Source organism: Vidua chalybeata, chromosome 1 (assembly GCF_026979565.1).
Source record: "Vidua chalybeata isolate OUT-0048 chromosome 1, bVidCha1 merged haplotype, whole genome shotgun sequence".
Taxonomy (NCBI): domain Eukaryota; kingdom Metazoa; phylum Chordata; class Aves; order Passeriformes; family Viduidae; genus Vidua; species Vidua chalybeata.
Window position 1 is genome coordinate 34,725,134 of NC_071530.1, and position 14,166 is coordinate 34,739,299.

At 41.7% G+C, this 14,166-nt stretch overlaps 1 protein-coding gene across 1 annotated transcript in view; it reads left to right on the plus strand.

Annotated features, from left to right (window-relative positions):
- Positions 1-12,660: 12,660 nt before the first annotated feature.
- Positions 12,661-14,166, plus strand: part of CHN2 (chimerin 2) — a 158,320-nt gene continuing 156,814 nt past the window's right edge. Inside the window, exon 1 of the mRNA XM_053946126.1 lies at positions 12,661-12,846. Coding sequence (XP_053802101.1) covers positions 12,798-12,846 — 49 coding nt within the window. The 5' untranslated portion in view covers positions 12,661-12,797. The remainder of the gene's footprint in view (positions 12,847-14,166) is intronic.

Consider the following 14,166-nt stretch of genomic DNA (forward strand, 5'->3'; position numbering starts at 1 on the left):
TCATTCGAATCAAGTGGAGTAAAACTTGTAAATCAGATCTTATTCTCTGATCTTTGTAATTTGAGCTTAATAAGACGGAAGATTTAGAAGAACATCCAATTATTTGAAGCTCTGGCTTCATCTTCTGATGGGATTCAGTTGCAGCAGAGCAGAATCAGCTTCTCTCTCTAAAACAGATACCTATTACCTGAATGGCGGCTGAATGGCACTTTGGGATCCGCAGGTGACACTGGCAAAATCCTGACTTACTATAATGGAACTTAAGTCACTGAGACATCTAGATGCCTAAATTTAGGTGTCCTCATATTATGGATCCTACTCATACCAGGGGGACTTGGATGGTTCATAGCAACCCTTCTTGAGTCACAATTTCACAAACTAAAGCATCCAAGGACCTAGAAGGTATGTCAAACCCCAACTAAGCCTGAAAGACATTCAGAAATCAAATCAAGGAGTAAAAATAAATATCACAAACTGTAGTTCTCACTTTCCACCATATTTTGAGACATATTCTTACAATTAGAAAGAAAAACCAAGACAAAATCTGAAAAGTGCAACTAAACATCAAAAAATTGCATCTTGTTTCAAGGTCATAAAGATATTCTGTGGCATAGTGAGTTTATAATATAAAGCAAAATCCCAAAGTTTAGGAGAGATAACTATAGTTCTCAGGAAAAAATCAAAGTATAAATGGTTCACAAATTGCAGTGAAAAAACTACTGTCCACATTACTAAACACTAAAATAAATCATACTGGAAAAATAATGCTGATTCTAGATTTCAATTAATCTATTTCTTATACAATTTGTTCTCTGCTAATTTGATCATCAGTTTTTATCTGTTAATACTGGCTTGATTGCTGAATCAAGTAACTTCAATGAATCCTGTTTCTTGACTCCGTCGATGGCATTGGTACAAGCTCTTTTGACTTCTTCACTTTTCTTAACTTTTAGGCTTTAAGCTGAGTTCACACAGGTTTTATTCACAGAGTAGAGTTCTGTCAAATTATTTTCCAAGATTGTATCTACAACAAGAGGTTCATAATACTACAGGATCCCTCAGTCTCTCAAGTTACAGACATCCCTTCACCTCACACCACTTCTGGAACAGTTAGGCAGGCATTACTGACATGCTGTTCTATTCCTCTTCCATTTGCAGCTGCATCTCCACTGCTCTCCCAGGAAGTTATAAAACTTAATCATTCTCTGCTAGTAAGAGATCCATAAGGGATGCAGCTCCTTAGAAACAGGTCCAATTTTTTTGATGTCATCATCCCTCAGGGATGGCTCAGCATTTACGACTGAGTTGAATGTTAATGATCAGCATTCCATGTTATAAAAATGGCGAAAGGTCTATGGAATAGTCTCTATAGCTATTTCTTGGATGCAATGTCAAGGATAAATATTAACAGGTCTTCTATAAATATAATAATTTGCCCTGCAAAAAAACCACTTCAAAGAGTATAAAATCCTTAGCAGCATCTTACATATACTAAATCAGGCACAATAATGATTCCCTGTATAATGACAGTATTAAATTGTGTCTCAAATTCGTGTCAGTGAAAATTCATTTAGTGTTTTTCACTTACAGGCATCACAGGAAAATTAGTTGAGACAGTCCCGCCACTGGCTGTGACAGAAACATTTGTCTTCCAATGTCTGTAAATAAGAAAAAAGGAAATAAGAATTGATTGATAAAAATTTGAATGGAAAAGAGGTTAGCCATTTATTTGGTATGAAGAAACTACTATCACAAATCTAGTCTGAATAATGCACCATACTGGGAGAGAAAGGTTTCCAGGCAGCCCAAGGATGAAATCAATAGCCACAAAACTCAAGTTCTAAGTGAAGCTTTTACAACTACTTTCTGATTCTAAAAGGAGTAGTATAAAGTATTTTTTAAGAGGCAAAATATTGTAAGATTCAACTAGCAACTCTCTATTGCTCTATGCTCTCTATTTCCAATACCCTGAGAACAACAGTATGTGAGTTAATTTTAACATGTGGAAAAAACATTTAATTTTATCAGAAGGAAACAATGAAGAATCTAATTTATTCTCCACATGTGTGCATAACCCCCATTGATATTAATAAGAGTTAAGCAGCCTATGGAGAGGAAAATAGGGCTCCAGATGCAGCAAAATGTTTTAAGAAAATTATGTGCAGCTTTCTAATGACCACAAAAATTATTTATTTTTCTATATCAGTGTATAGAGAAAAATTACTTCATATCCAGCCAGTCATAAAATGTTTCTGGCTTTCCTGAGGCTATGTGTGTGTGAGCAGTGGTACACACATAGACACACAGAGACACAGACACACAGAGAAATGTATATATGGATGGTGTCTCACGGACACACAAGCACATCCTTCTCAGTTGTTGCCTTTTTCCAACTAGGGTGATCCATGGCACAGTCTTGTTTGAAATTCCATTGCTTTTGCTTAATTAATTACTTATGTTTTAAGTCAGTGTTTAAAGTGCTGTCAGAGGTGGCCAACAGGGCCAGTAAAAGCTGGTGAAAAACCTTTGCCTTATGCTACATTTGACTAATTCTACAAATTTTGGTGAGAGTGGAGGGTTAATCTTGATTAACCATGGGCAAATTTCCTCAGTTTCCCATTGGCACTCCTGAAGTGGGATGCGTTTTTACTTAATCCTTAACATTTGTACCAGTCACTTCCATTTTCTTTTCAGGATGAACTGTGATATAAGAGGTTGGTCTTTAGCAAGTCATTCAATCTAATTCATTCTTCTGAGGCATTTCCTTCTGAAGACATAAAAATACTTTGCTGTTTCTATGGTAGAGCTCTTTCTCTTAATTTTCTGAACTTTGTGAGAACACAGTGATCCTTATGCACTTGTCCAAATCAACCACTGTTAAATGGAACCTCCGAAGACCCTGAAAGGGTTGTCCTTTTATTGGTGTTCACAGCAGAATTTTAACTGAATGTCATTCAACTTTCTTTTCACAGCATTCCCTGGGGAACTGCCTGGGCCTTGAAGTCCTGCACTGCATGTTCTCTGTAGCCAAAAAACTTGCAAACCTGAACTAAATAATCCTCAACACTTTTACAGTCCCTATTCAGCCCAGCTAAGCTTATGACATGTATATGTTATTTGCATACAAACACTTATTTATGACTCTTTTGCATAGTTTTCATCCATTTTTATCTTTAATTTATGGTGCAATTTTAGAATCATATCATTTGAAGCGCTTGCCTCTGATAAAATTCCTTAAAATCTGCATTTCACATAATGTTTTTGCATGTTTCAAAATGTCAGAATAATAATGAGAGCAGGACTTCCAAGGTTTTGTTTCCTTTTTACATCTATGGAATGAAAGACAGGTTGGGTATAGGCACCTCTGTTTACTTTCCTTTTCAATCATAGACAATAGGATCTTCAGTCACTGATAAAAGCTCATTTGTACTCTGAATGTTTTCCTGTCCACTTAAGCTGATTTTATATAACATGCGAAATGACTATTCAATATTCAGTTAATTATGCACCAAATGGAATAAGCCAAAGAATTAGCTTAATCAAGCATTCTTTTTTCCTTAGGAAAAAAAAAAAAAAAAAAACAAACAAACCAATCCAACCAGAAAAAAAACAAAAACCAGATAAGAGCTATGACAGGTATCGCAGATAGGCTCCTGGCTTGACTCTCAGGAGACATTCTTCCCCTTCCTGGTGGGTCTGTTTACCTCTGATGGTGGTTTTAAACTGGAGATTTCATTTTGCCTTAATTTACTTTGTCAGCTTTTTCCATTTTTCCATTGCCAGGCTTAGATAGCTACTTAGCAAATTAAGACTTATGTTACAGGCTATATATATAATTTATGGTATATTTATTTTTACACGATTTTCATTTAAAGGTTTCCTCAATTGTGCTTTTATCTTTGTAGGTAGAGCCCATATAAAAATATATATATTTATAACAAACTACTTATGGAATAGAAATATTCTTTACTATTTCTTCATCAAAATGTTTTTTTCAGCTGAGCTTTTATCTTTGAAGTCCAAATATACCCTACCCAACCACCCCCCTCAGATCACAAGTAACAGGATTAGAAATACAGAAATTCTGCACTGGGACCAAGACCTGGCCTTCCCTTCAAAGTCAGGGTTGTCACATACTTAAATGGACCTTAAATCTCCTTAATTTTAGGAAATTAAAAGGGGCCAACAGCTGAAATTGTTATAGTTCCTATCCCTATTGCTCACTGTTTCTACTCATCTATAGTCCTCTATAGCCTGCATACAAGACGACTTTACCTGGTTCTGAATGAAAGACAAACCTGATCCTCTGCTCCTTAGATATATTTGATGTGGATCCTTAAAACTACACCAAAGTATCTCAGGCAGAAGATAAATGATTGAGAAATGTTAACTAAAGAAGCAAGGTAATCCAGAAGCCATACCTTAAAATGAAGTTGAACTTACTAAAATCTAGGCTTTGCCAGGATAATGATTCAATACCTAAGATCTGCAGAACATGTTGGATATTTACACTTTTCTCAAACCCCTTAGAGCGCAAAATCCCATTTCTAACCTTCTTCATGACTGAGAAATTATAAGAAGAGATTTGTTGGTATACCTGTGGCTTCCTTGTGACTGCCCTTGGTGGAATGGTACTAAGCAGGGCGCATGGGGGTTTTATTGCTTGAAAGGATGTATTTTCATTTATAAATGCAACAAAAACTCTCTGTTTTTGACTAGGATCATTTGTCTCTCCTGGTTTGTTTCCTCCTCCCTCTACTGCATAAAAATACATATTGACACTACCTTGTGGCATTGCAATTTTTACTGTGGTGCATTATACTTTTCAAAGCACAGTAATTTTTATGATATGTGGTAGCTTAAAGGGAAAAGCAGTATCCAGCAGGGAGATGAAGGGTGAAACACTGGTCTCTTTGAAGTCAGTGAGAAAAACTATTACTGCCTTCAGTATGGGCAAGGTTTCAGTCCAAGCATTCAGGGAGAAACATGGAGCTGTGCATTGATTTTACCTCTTAGGCAAAACTGTAGAGAAGAGAAAAGAAATGCATTCTTCTGGAATCTAGGATGGTTAATGTCAGTAGGCCTTTAGGAAATTGTGTTACATAGATGAATGGTATGTTGGTCCAATCAAACATCCAAAATCTCTACATTTGACCTCTGAGTCTCTAAACAAATAAAGAACCCAACTGCAAAACTCATCATAGCAAGGTTTTTGTTTACATATGTAAAAGAGAGCATCCAAATCTGAACATATTGAAGAATAAAACAGTCAAGTTTGAGGCTTCCCCAGCCTATATTAATAAATTGCAAAGTATACCCAATACTTTTAGACAGTGTTTTGTAAAGGAGCAGTAAACATTTATAAATAAAACCCATATTAATATGGGAATTCTCCCCTAGTAGCTGCCCCTATCTCATTTAAGATATTTGTAGCTAATTAAGGGAATATGGCATCACAGTTAAACAGGGAAATATTGAGATAAATAATTCATGAACATCTGAAGTAAATAACTTCTAAATAGACACTTTGACTAATTTATTTTTGACAAATAAACGAGCAAAGCTTTGTTTTTGCAATAGTCTGATGAACTGAAATTTTCAGTTCTGTAGCTGAAATAGAACATATTTTGGAAAACTGCTGGTTTAATTTCTAAAAGTTCATAACACACAACTTAGGTAACAAAACATACAGTTCTACCACTATTTGTGAATGTAGAGTATCTGAATACATTTTTGCATTGAACAGTTCTCAGATCCATCAGCCAAAATTTGTCAGTACCAAGAAATAGTGAGAATGCTGAAATAGCAAATAAATTCATTAATTAAATCTTGGTAGGTTTGCATAAAATTCACATACAAGGAGGAGATGACAGGAGAGTTAAATTCGCTCTGTTCTGAACCCCACTCTTTCCTGCTTCTTAATGAAAGAGTAAATCTGAGGCTTTGATATCACTGCTTTGTCATGGTAATTGGGAAGCTGTGAATTCAACATGATGACTTTACTGCAGGTTGAAGAAAGAAGAGATGTTGAACTATTAGAAAAATAATTTATTTAAATGTCAGCCTAGATAAAAGGCCAAAGGTTAATAAAAGCTATGCATTGTACATCATGGAGTTTCTTTTTAAGTGTGATGTACTTGAAACAATTCTATACGAAAATCTCATTATATGCCCATTAGGCCCGTATTTCTTACTGAGTTTGTTAATGCATAGTAACATGAGAATTAGACTACTCAGAAAAGGATACTGATTATTGTTGTTAAGTTCATCAAAATTGTTTCTATTCTTGCTTCTTTCACCTCTTCACCTACTCCAAATTATGTGGTAATGCAATTGCATACAATAATTATAAGGAGAAGTGGAAAGTAGCTCTTATACAAACATGACCTTCACAGTAAATACGATGCATTCTGTTCAGAGAAAGGCAGTACAGAAACATGGACAAAAGTCTGCTTTTCCTATATGTGTAGGACTTGTTTGTACTAGTTGCCTGGACCAGCAAAGGGTCCAGAATTATTAGTGTTTATGGTTCAGTGAAAAAATTAGACATATGGTTAAATATTTAGTAGCTTGTGTTCCACCTCTGGAAAAATTTAAATGAAACACTGTCATGTTCCAAAGTAAGAACATTACTATACCACAGATAGTCAGGACCTTTAAATTGTGTTCTCTAAGGAAAAATATTTGAAACTTGCTGATTGTTATAAAGAAATGAAAAACATACTGAGGTTCAATTTCACCTGAACTGATTCTGTACAATTTATGTTTTTATAATAAAGTCTTATGGCACTTACATAGTTGACAGGTAATTTCAAAACCTTTATCAGTTTCCAATTACAGCTTAGAGCTCCACAATAAAAAACTTTGAAATCAACATAACAAGGAAATTCTCTACGCCAGCAAACTCCCTATCAGGTTTAATTAAAATAGGATGTATGAGACAGGAAGAAAGAGGAAAGGACAAGTAGGATGGATGTTCATAAATTAGTCATAGCAGCAGCTTTAGCACTCACAAATGATGACCAGCCCATTTGCTGTATGTGGTTTTTTTTTTTGGTTTTTTTTTTTTTTTTTTGGTGGTTTTTTTTTTTTTTTTAGAGCTAATAAAATTCAATAGATGCTTCTAGTTTGTTCACCAGTTAAAGGTGCAGAGCTAAAAACTGCACCAGGCATTAGGGGTGTCAAGGCTTCCTCTTTGGAGTATGAGGAAAAAAGCGAGAAATCACAGAGAGTCTTGAACTACACCACCACCTGCTGTTGCAATCATTATGAGTCACATAATTTATTCATACCCAAGTACATTGTGCATCTGCTATTTATTGATATTTTGGTTTATTTTTCTTATTATGGCTTCTACTTATATTGAATAAAGTTTCCAAGTACTGTGGATAGTATATAAATATGTATTATATATTGCTTATAAAGGCCTTTCCTTTTCACAGCATCAAAGAATGAAAAATGCATTTCCTCCCTTTCCAGCTAAGCAATATAAACATCAAAGGAAGGATTAGCATTTTAGGTCTTTCCACTCTAAATCTTTGTGTCATATGTCTTGCTGTCTCACACAGAACATTTATATTTCTATACCTATTACATAATAGGAGCAGTGGGCCAAACATCTTTACTTTCCTCTTATTTGCATAATTAATTAAATTCCAACATTTTTGCCAAGCTATCTGCACTCACACTGAAATAACAACTGCCACTTCTCATGCTGAAATGAATTCATTACCTAGGGTTCAAACTGCTGTTCTCCCTGCCAGGTGAAAGTTTACAGCACACAGTTAGCCCCTGCTCCTCTGCTATAATATCCCAGCCGTCAGATATCACGGATTACGGCAGATTCCATAAACATAATCCCAGATACTGTGACTGCAAAACCAGAAGGGCCTTGAGGATTGTGCTGCAGCCACCTACAGGGGCTTGGCTGCCAGAAAGCAACACAACCCTTGGCTGTCATACGGCATGGAGAGGGCTTGAGGCTGAGGATACTCAAGATGTGCTGATTTCAAGCTAGATTCTTTTAGGAGGGGTCTCATTAAATGTCCCTGTATAATGGAGACTTCAACAGCTTAAAGACAGCAATATAAATGATTGTCTGCCTTGGATTAATTTATTTCAGATTAAGTAATCCACAGAGATTCATGTTACTGCAGGCCCTATCTAGTGACCCCCCCTTTTTTTTTTCCCTCATCTATACTTGTGTTTTAAATCTCTTTTTCTTCAGGAGGAAGCATTCTGCCAAGTCAGTAAAATGAAAGAAATTCTATGCAGAGGTCTTTGCCTTCACTGTGAAAGTGCCTACTATGTCTAAAGTTGAATGAGAGGAAACCAGCATATTAAATATGTGGATACCTAGCTGTACAATAAGCCATTTGGTCAATAGGGAAAAATCTGGCTTCTTGAAGGAAAGCAGTACAGCTCTGTTTGCTTCCCTTTATTTGTTATTTTTAGGTTTTCAATCTGATGTACAGAAGGGTGACTTTCTGCTTGCTTTTATCACATGGGAACATGAACAACTATTTGTCAGCTAGGATTTGTCTTCACAAAGTCACTGCAAGTTAGCTATGGTAGTGATGACTATGCAGAAGGCAGGTGGTCTTTCTCATCTGCAGAGCCTTTTTTTGAAATAAGGACACAAACCAGTACATACCAGTTGGCTGGGGACCCAAGGCCACTCCAGAGGTCACTCCACAGCACAAAAGCAGCACAGACATGTCCTCAGCTGTCAAAGTCACTATGTTTTGCATTGATGACTCTCCAAATGCAGGTTCTCACCCTGCTTATGCTTACAATTTTACCAAAATAAATTCTTCCACCAGAGTTTGCATGACAATGAAATTATGCATGCACCTACACAGCCACAGGTTTCAAAATACTCAGTGAAAGAAAGTTACTTTCAAATGTAGTTTTACTTATTTTTGTGTTTGGTTCAATAGTTCTTGGCCTGCAAGACTTATTATTTGCTGTAATTCCATGGTGTTCACTCATTTTTGTTTATTGGAGAACAAAATATGTGTGAGCTCTAGCTTGAATAGGAGTTTCACCATGCGAAAATATAAGAATACATAATTAGGCTACAGGAATAATCTAATACATTGAAAGTTTGGAGAAACATTTTAGGTAATTTCTGGGATTTTTTTTTTAGAATCAAGCAGCAACGGGTTTGGGTTTCTTTAATATTCCAGCTATTGCTTTGAGCTTCCCATATCTATTAGGTTTTGGAATACAATGGCCTCTTCCAGAGTATGTCAAATGTTATTTTAAATTTCACATTGTAGGCTGAGTATTAGCTTTAGGCAGGCACTCACTTCTTGGAATGTTGCTATAGACTGAGGACTGGCTTGTTAAAACTTTGTTCTTCAACAAACTCTTTAATCTCTTAATATAAATAAATAAATAAAATTTAAAAAATAAAGAACAGCTAAAGCCTCAAAAAACACTCAAACTGTGTCAATAAAAACTACATTGAACCAATCTAGAAGCAAGGAAATCTTCAAGGAATCTTCCCCAGGAATAAAAACCAGAAAAGCTTTAAGATCTTTCTCATGCTTAATGCAAAGTATACAATTTGGTATTTTTCCTTTGCAACTCATTGTTAATGTAAAATGCAGTGTTCTATGGTCATAATACATAAGGAAATGTGATTTTTTCTGAGTTCCTCAAAACTTTTGGAAGCTGTGACTTCTTATCAATGTGCAGATATCATGAATGCAGGCACTAAACTTAGTTCTATAGGGAAAATAAAGTGGAAGATTTCAGAGTTATATCAGAGTTATATGAAGCATACGCTTATGGAAAGCCCAGGAATTGTTTACATCAGAGTTTACTATTTAAAGTTTATTCTTGATACTAAGTATTTATAGCATTAGTAACGGATATATCTGGGCTCTGCCAAATTAGACTAAGGCAGAATCTGTGTACAGCTTCTGTAAAATAGAACAGAGATTTGATTGCATTGTCTTTACTTTGCACTTTTTGCATATAACAAGGCTACTTTTGTGTCATTTAAATTTGCTTCCCCTTTGATGTAGTAATTTCCCCTCTAGTTTAATGGCTTTTATGTTTTTTGCTTGTAACAAGAAAAAGGCCATCCTGTCTTGAAATGTGAGTTTCTTTTAATCTACAGTACATTTCACTTAACTTTATTAATTTACCTTTCAGTGTTGTAATAACTGAGATTGCACAACTTCATACCTGCTGTTACCACAAAAATTACCAACGGTTGTCGGTTGATAATTTCAAAGATACACACTCTCATAACCAGATATGTTCATACTCACTGGTTTTGGATAGAAAAGACTCCATTTTCAATGACTGGGATATCTGAAGTAATCATTCTCTGAAGAAATTGCTCTCTTGATTTATCCAGATATATATATGGGTAAGATAATATATAGGATATATATATATATATATATATATGGGAAAGATAATTTAAAATTAGTTAAGGGAATTCTTTTCTGTCTGCTAAGTCTTAGCAGAATGAGGGGGTTTTCTCTCTTTCAGGTTATTTGCCTCTGTCCCTGCAGGTTCTGACAGTGTTGTTACCACCATATTTCATCAATCATACAAGACACAATTCCAAGAGTTGCTGGACAGACATGAGGGCAAGAGAGTGCTAAATTATGGAGGGGAAAATGAAGACATAGCAGACTAGGAGGAAGCAAACACTGGAAAGAGGTATAGCAGAAGGAGCAGAAAAAATGACCACATAGGATACAACCAAATCCCATTTGACTATTTGAAACATCACACACACTGCAAGTAACAACTTACTAGGACAGTCTTGCTGTTCAGTGTATTGTTGCAGTATTTTCCCAGGTATCAGCCTGGTTTTAAGACCTGCCTTTCTCATTTTGCCCTTAACATCCAGTCTTCAAAATGTGTGACACAAAATATTTGGCCAAAGACCAAAAAGCAGTGGCACACCTGTCCCGGTTTTAGGTTCGTACGTGACAATTTACAGATTAATGGGAGTTAGTGCTAAGGCCTGGTTTAAAGCTACTTCCTTCTCACACGGAGCGAGCCGTCGTTACAAAATAAAACCTGGAGAAGCCAGCTGGCCTCGGCCGCGTTGCCAGCGCTGCCGCAGGACCCCCGCGGGAGAAGAGGGATCCGGCGCCCGGCAGCCGCGACGGCGGGGACCGCTGCCACTGCCGCCTCTGCCGCTAGAGGGGACTCGGGACCTGTTTTCCCGAGGAAAAAACGGGAACCGGCTGCAGGTTCTAGGGAGCCCGGGCTGCATTTTGGCTCCGCGGGGAAAGGGAAGCGGCTGGGCGCGGGTTACAGAGAGGGCAGGCGCTTTGCACGCTGGTTTGGGACGCGGAGAAGCTGGGTGGGTAAGCCTTAGATTGCCAAAGAAACTTTAATGCGCTTCCTCGCTCCCAAAGTAAGTTTGTGTTAGAGACTCCCTGTTACGAAACATGGAAGGCTTTCATAAATCAGCGTCATGGCAAATAGGTTTTAAGCTTCTTACAGATCCCGTGACAGCAAGACTGTGTGCCATGCCACTCGGGCGCCCACCTTCCTTTAGCCTTTCCACCCACGTTTTATAAAGTGAGATGGAAGTTTTGGCTGGTGATAAAACATTGGAAAAGGGAACGAGAAGGACAGACAACAGGCGGAAACCTCCAAGTGATTCTTTCTCAGCTCTTCTTCTTTCCCACTTGCACACTAAGACACAGGGCTGCGAACCCAGATGGTCGGCCAGACCCTCCATGCCCCCTTTGGATGCTGACAGCCGCCCCCCATGTGCCCCCAGAGCCCCCGAGCCGGGAGCGCTGCGGGGGGAGGTGGGAGGGAGAACCCAAACTGTGTCCAGGCCGGGGCCCCGCACTCGCTGTGCACCTGGCAGGGCAAAACCTCGTGCTGGTGTCGGCCTGTTTTTGGGTTTTTTTTTAATAAGAAAAACGGATGTCAGAAGAGAGGGAAAAAAATGAAGAGGAGAAAAGGCGAAGGTGGGAGCCTGCCCGGAGCGAGGGAGAACCCCGCGGGAGCGGAGGGAAGCCCGCGGGGGCAGGAGACTGACAAAGGGCAGCGAGGGGCGCAGCCCTGCCCCAGCCGCAGCGGCGCGGCAGCGAGTTCCGCGGCGGGCGGGGGTCGGCGGAGCGCAGCCCAGCGCGGAGCCCACGCCGAGAGAGCGCCTGCCGAAGCGCTCAACAGGCGCTGCCGCCCCGCCGGGACGGGGCCGGCACACGGCAGGAATCGCGCTCGCTGCCAGCCCCGTGCCAGGCGGCGGCGGCGGCCGGGAAGGGGCTTGGCCGCCGCTCGGCGGGGCTGCCGCGCCGCCGGGGCTCGCCCGAGCGGGACCCACCCTGCCCGCTCAGCCGGGGCCGGCAGCCCGGCCGGCAGCGCCGCCGCTTCCTTTGTGTGCGTGAGGGGAGCTGCGGCGGGTCCCCCCGGCGGGCTGTCAGCGCTGCCCGCGAGGAGGCGGGGAAGGGAAGGGACGGGAAGGGAAGGGAGGAGGCGAGGGAAGGCGCTGGCAGGGCGGCTCTCGCGTCCCTGTCACAAGGTAAGCCCTGCTCCCCAGGGCGGAGAGAGGCGCTGGAAGCGCCGCGGGGCCCTTTGCCTGACCTGCCGAGCGGCTTCGCCCAGCCCCGGAGAGCGGCCGGCAGCGCCTCGGCGGGTCGCCGCCGCCTCCTGCTCCCCGGCGGCGCGGGGAGCCGAGCGCGGGCTGCGGCGGCGGCTCGGCGCGGCGCGGCTCCGGCACTTTGCGATGGGCTGGCGGCAGCGGCGGCCGGACAGCAGCGGGAGCCGACGCGGGGCTCGCAGCTAAGGGGCGAGGAGGAGGGACCATGGCCGCATCCAGTAACTCCAGTTTGTCCGGCTCGTCGGTTTCCTCCGGTAAGTTTCTCCAGCGAACGCCGCATTTCTCTTCTCCCTCCATTTTAGCAGGGAGCTACCTGTCTGCAGAGCGCCTCGCCGTCCCGCTCGCCCCAACCGCGCGGCAGGCGCTCCCCCAGCCCCGGGCGGGCGCTCCGCCGGAGCGGCGATGCCCCTGCCCGGGGTCGGCTGTCCCTCCGAAGGGAAGGGAAGGGCACCGAAGGGGGAAGCCGGGACGGGGAAAGCGCGGCGGGGCCCGGTTCGCCTCCCCGCCGCCCTGCCGTGCCTTTGTGTGGGGTGAGGGAGAGGGGAGCCCCGCGCCCGGCTCCCTCGCCTGGGGAGCAGCATCCCTCCTGGCTCGGGAAAGGGCGCGCCCGCGGCCCCCGCGGCCGACGCTGTACCGGGAGCTCCCGCCGCGGGGCTTGGGGTGAGGAGGGCATTCAAAGACCGACGCGCATCCTCCACCGTGGTCCTCGCGGTTCAGGACTGGCCCCGTATCACGCCTCGGCGCGTCGTGGTGCTCTGGGGCGGGCGGGGGTTACCAGGCGTGCCACTTGGTGGGTGTTTTGGCACACCTCGCGTTTTCAATACTTCTGAAACTGGGACTGGGAACAATTAAATTCCCGATCCAGATTAAAAATGCTCCAGGTGACGGACTGCCCCAGGGTTTCGGGCGCGGATGTGAGGCGCTTGTGCCTGCTCTGGGTTTTGGGGATACTGGGTGGGAGGCGGTGCGGTGCCGCGCTCTGCTCCGCTCACGGTGTGGGGCTGGCTGCGCTGCAGACCCGCAGGAGGGCAGAAAAGTTACGGCGCGTTTTTAACCCAGACAGCCTGAAATTGAAAGCAGTGACACAAGAGTACCACTGCCTGCTGCTTAGCTCACGAACAGTTAGTGTAATATTTAAGTTATGAGAAATTGGCTGAGAGTAACATCCTGGCATTTCAGTGCGCTGAACGAGTAAATAGAAGCATGAACAACTTAGGGGTTCAAGGGACTTGTGACTCAGTGTTTTATTTGAGGCGCCAGACTGAGATTTTTAAGAGCATTTCTTAAACATAGCAATATGTGCTGTGAACAGCAGACAAGCTCCTCTGACTATCAATACAACTCTAGCAAAATATAAATAAATGCAAAGGCCAATCAGCAATTTTTACATTTTTTTAAAAGACAATGTATGTAACTTACACAAAATATTCTATGCCACTGTTCCAGTGTTCAACACTTACAAACAGATCCGAAGAAGGAACTAGGTCCTAAAAACATTTTTTTTAACAATTTTAACAAAAAAACACACAAAGATTGCAAGCCCTTGTTGCCTTGACTTGAAAGCACCTGAGAGA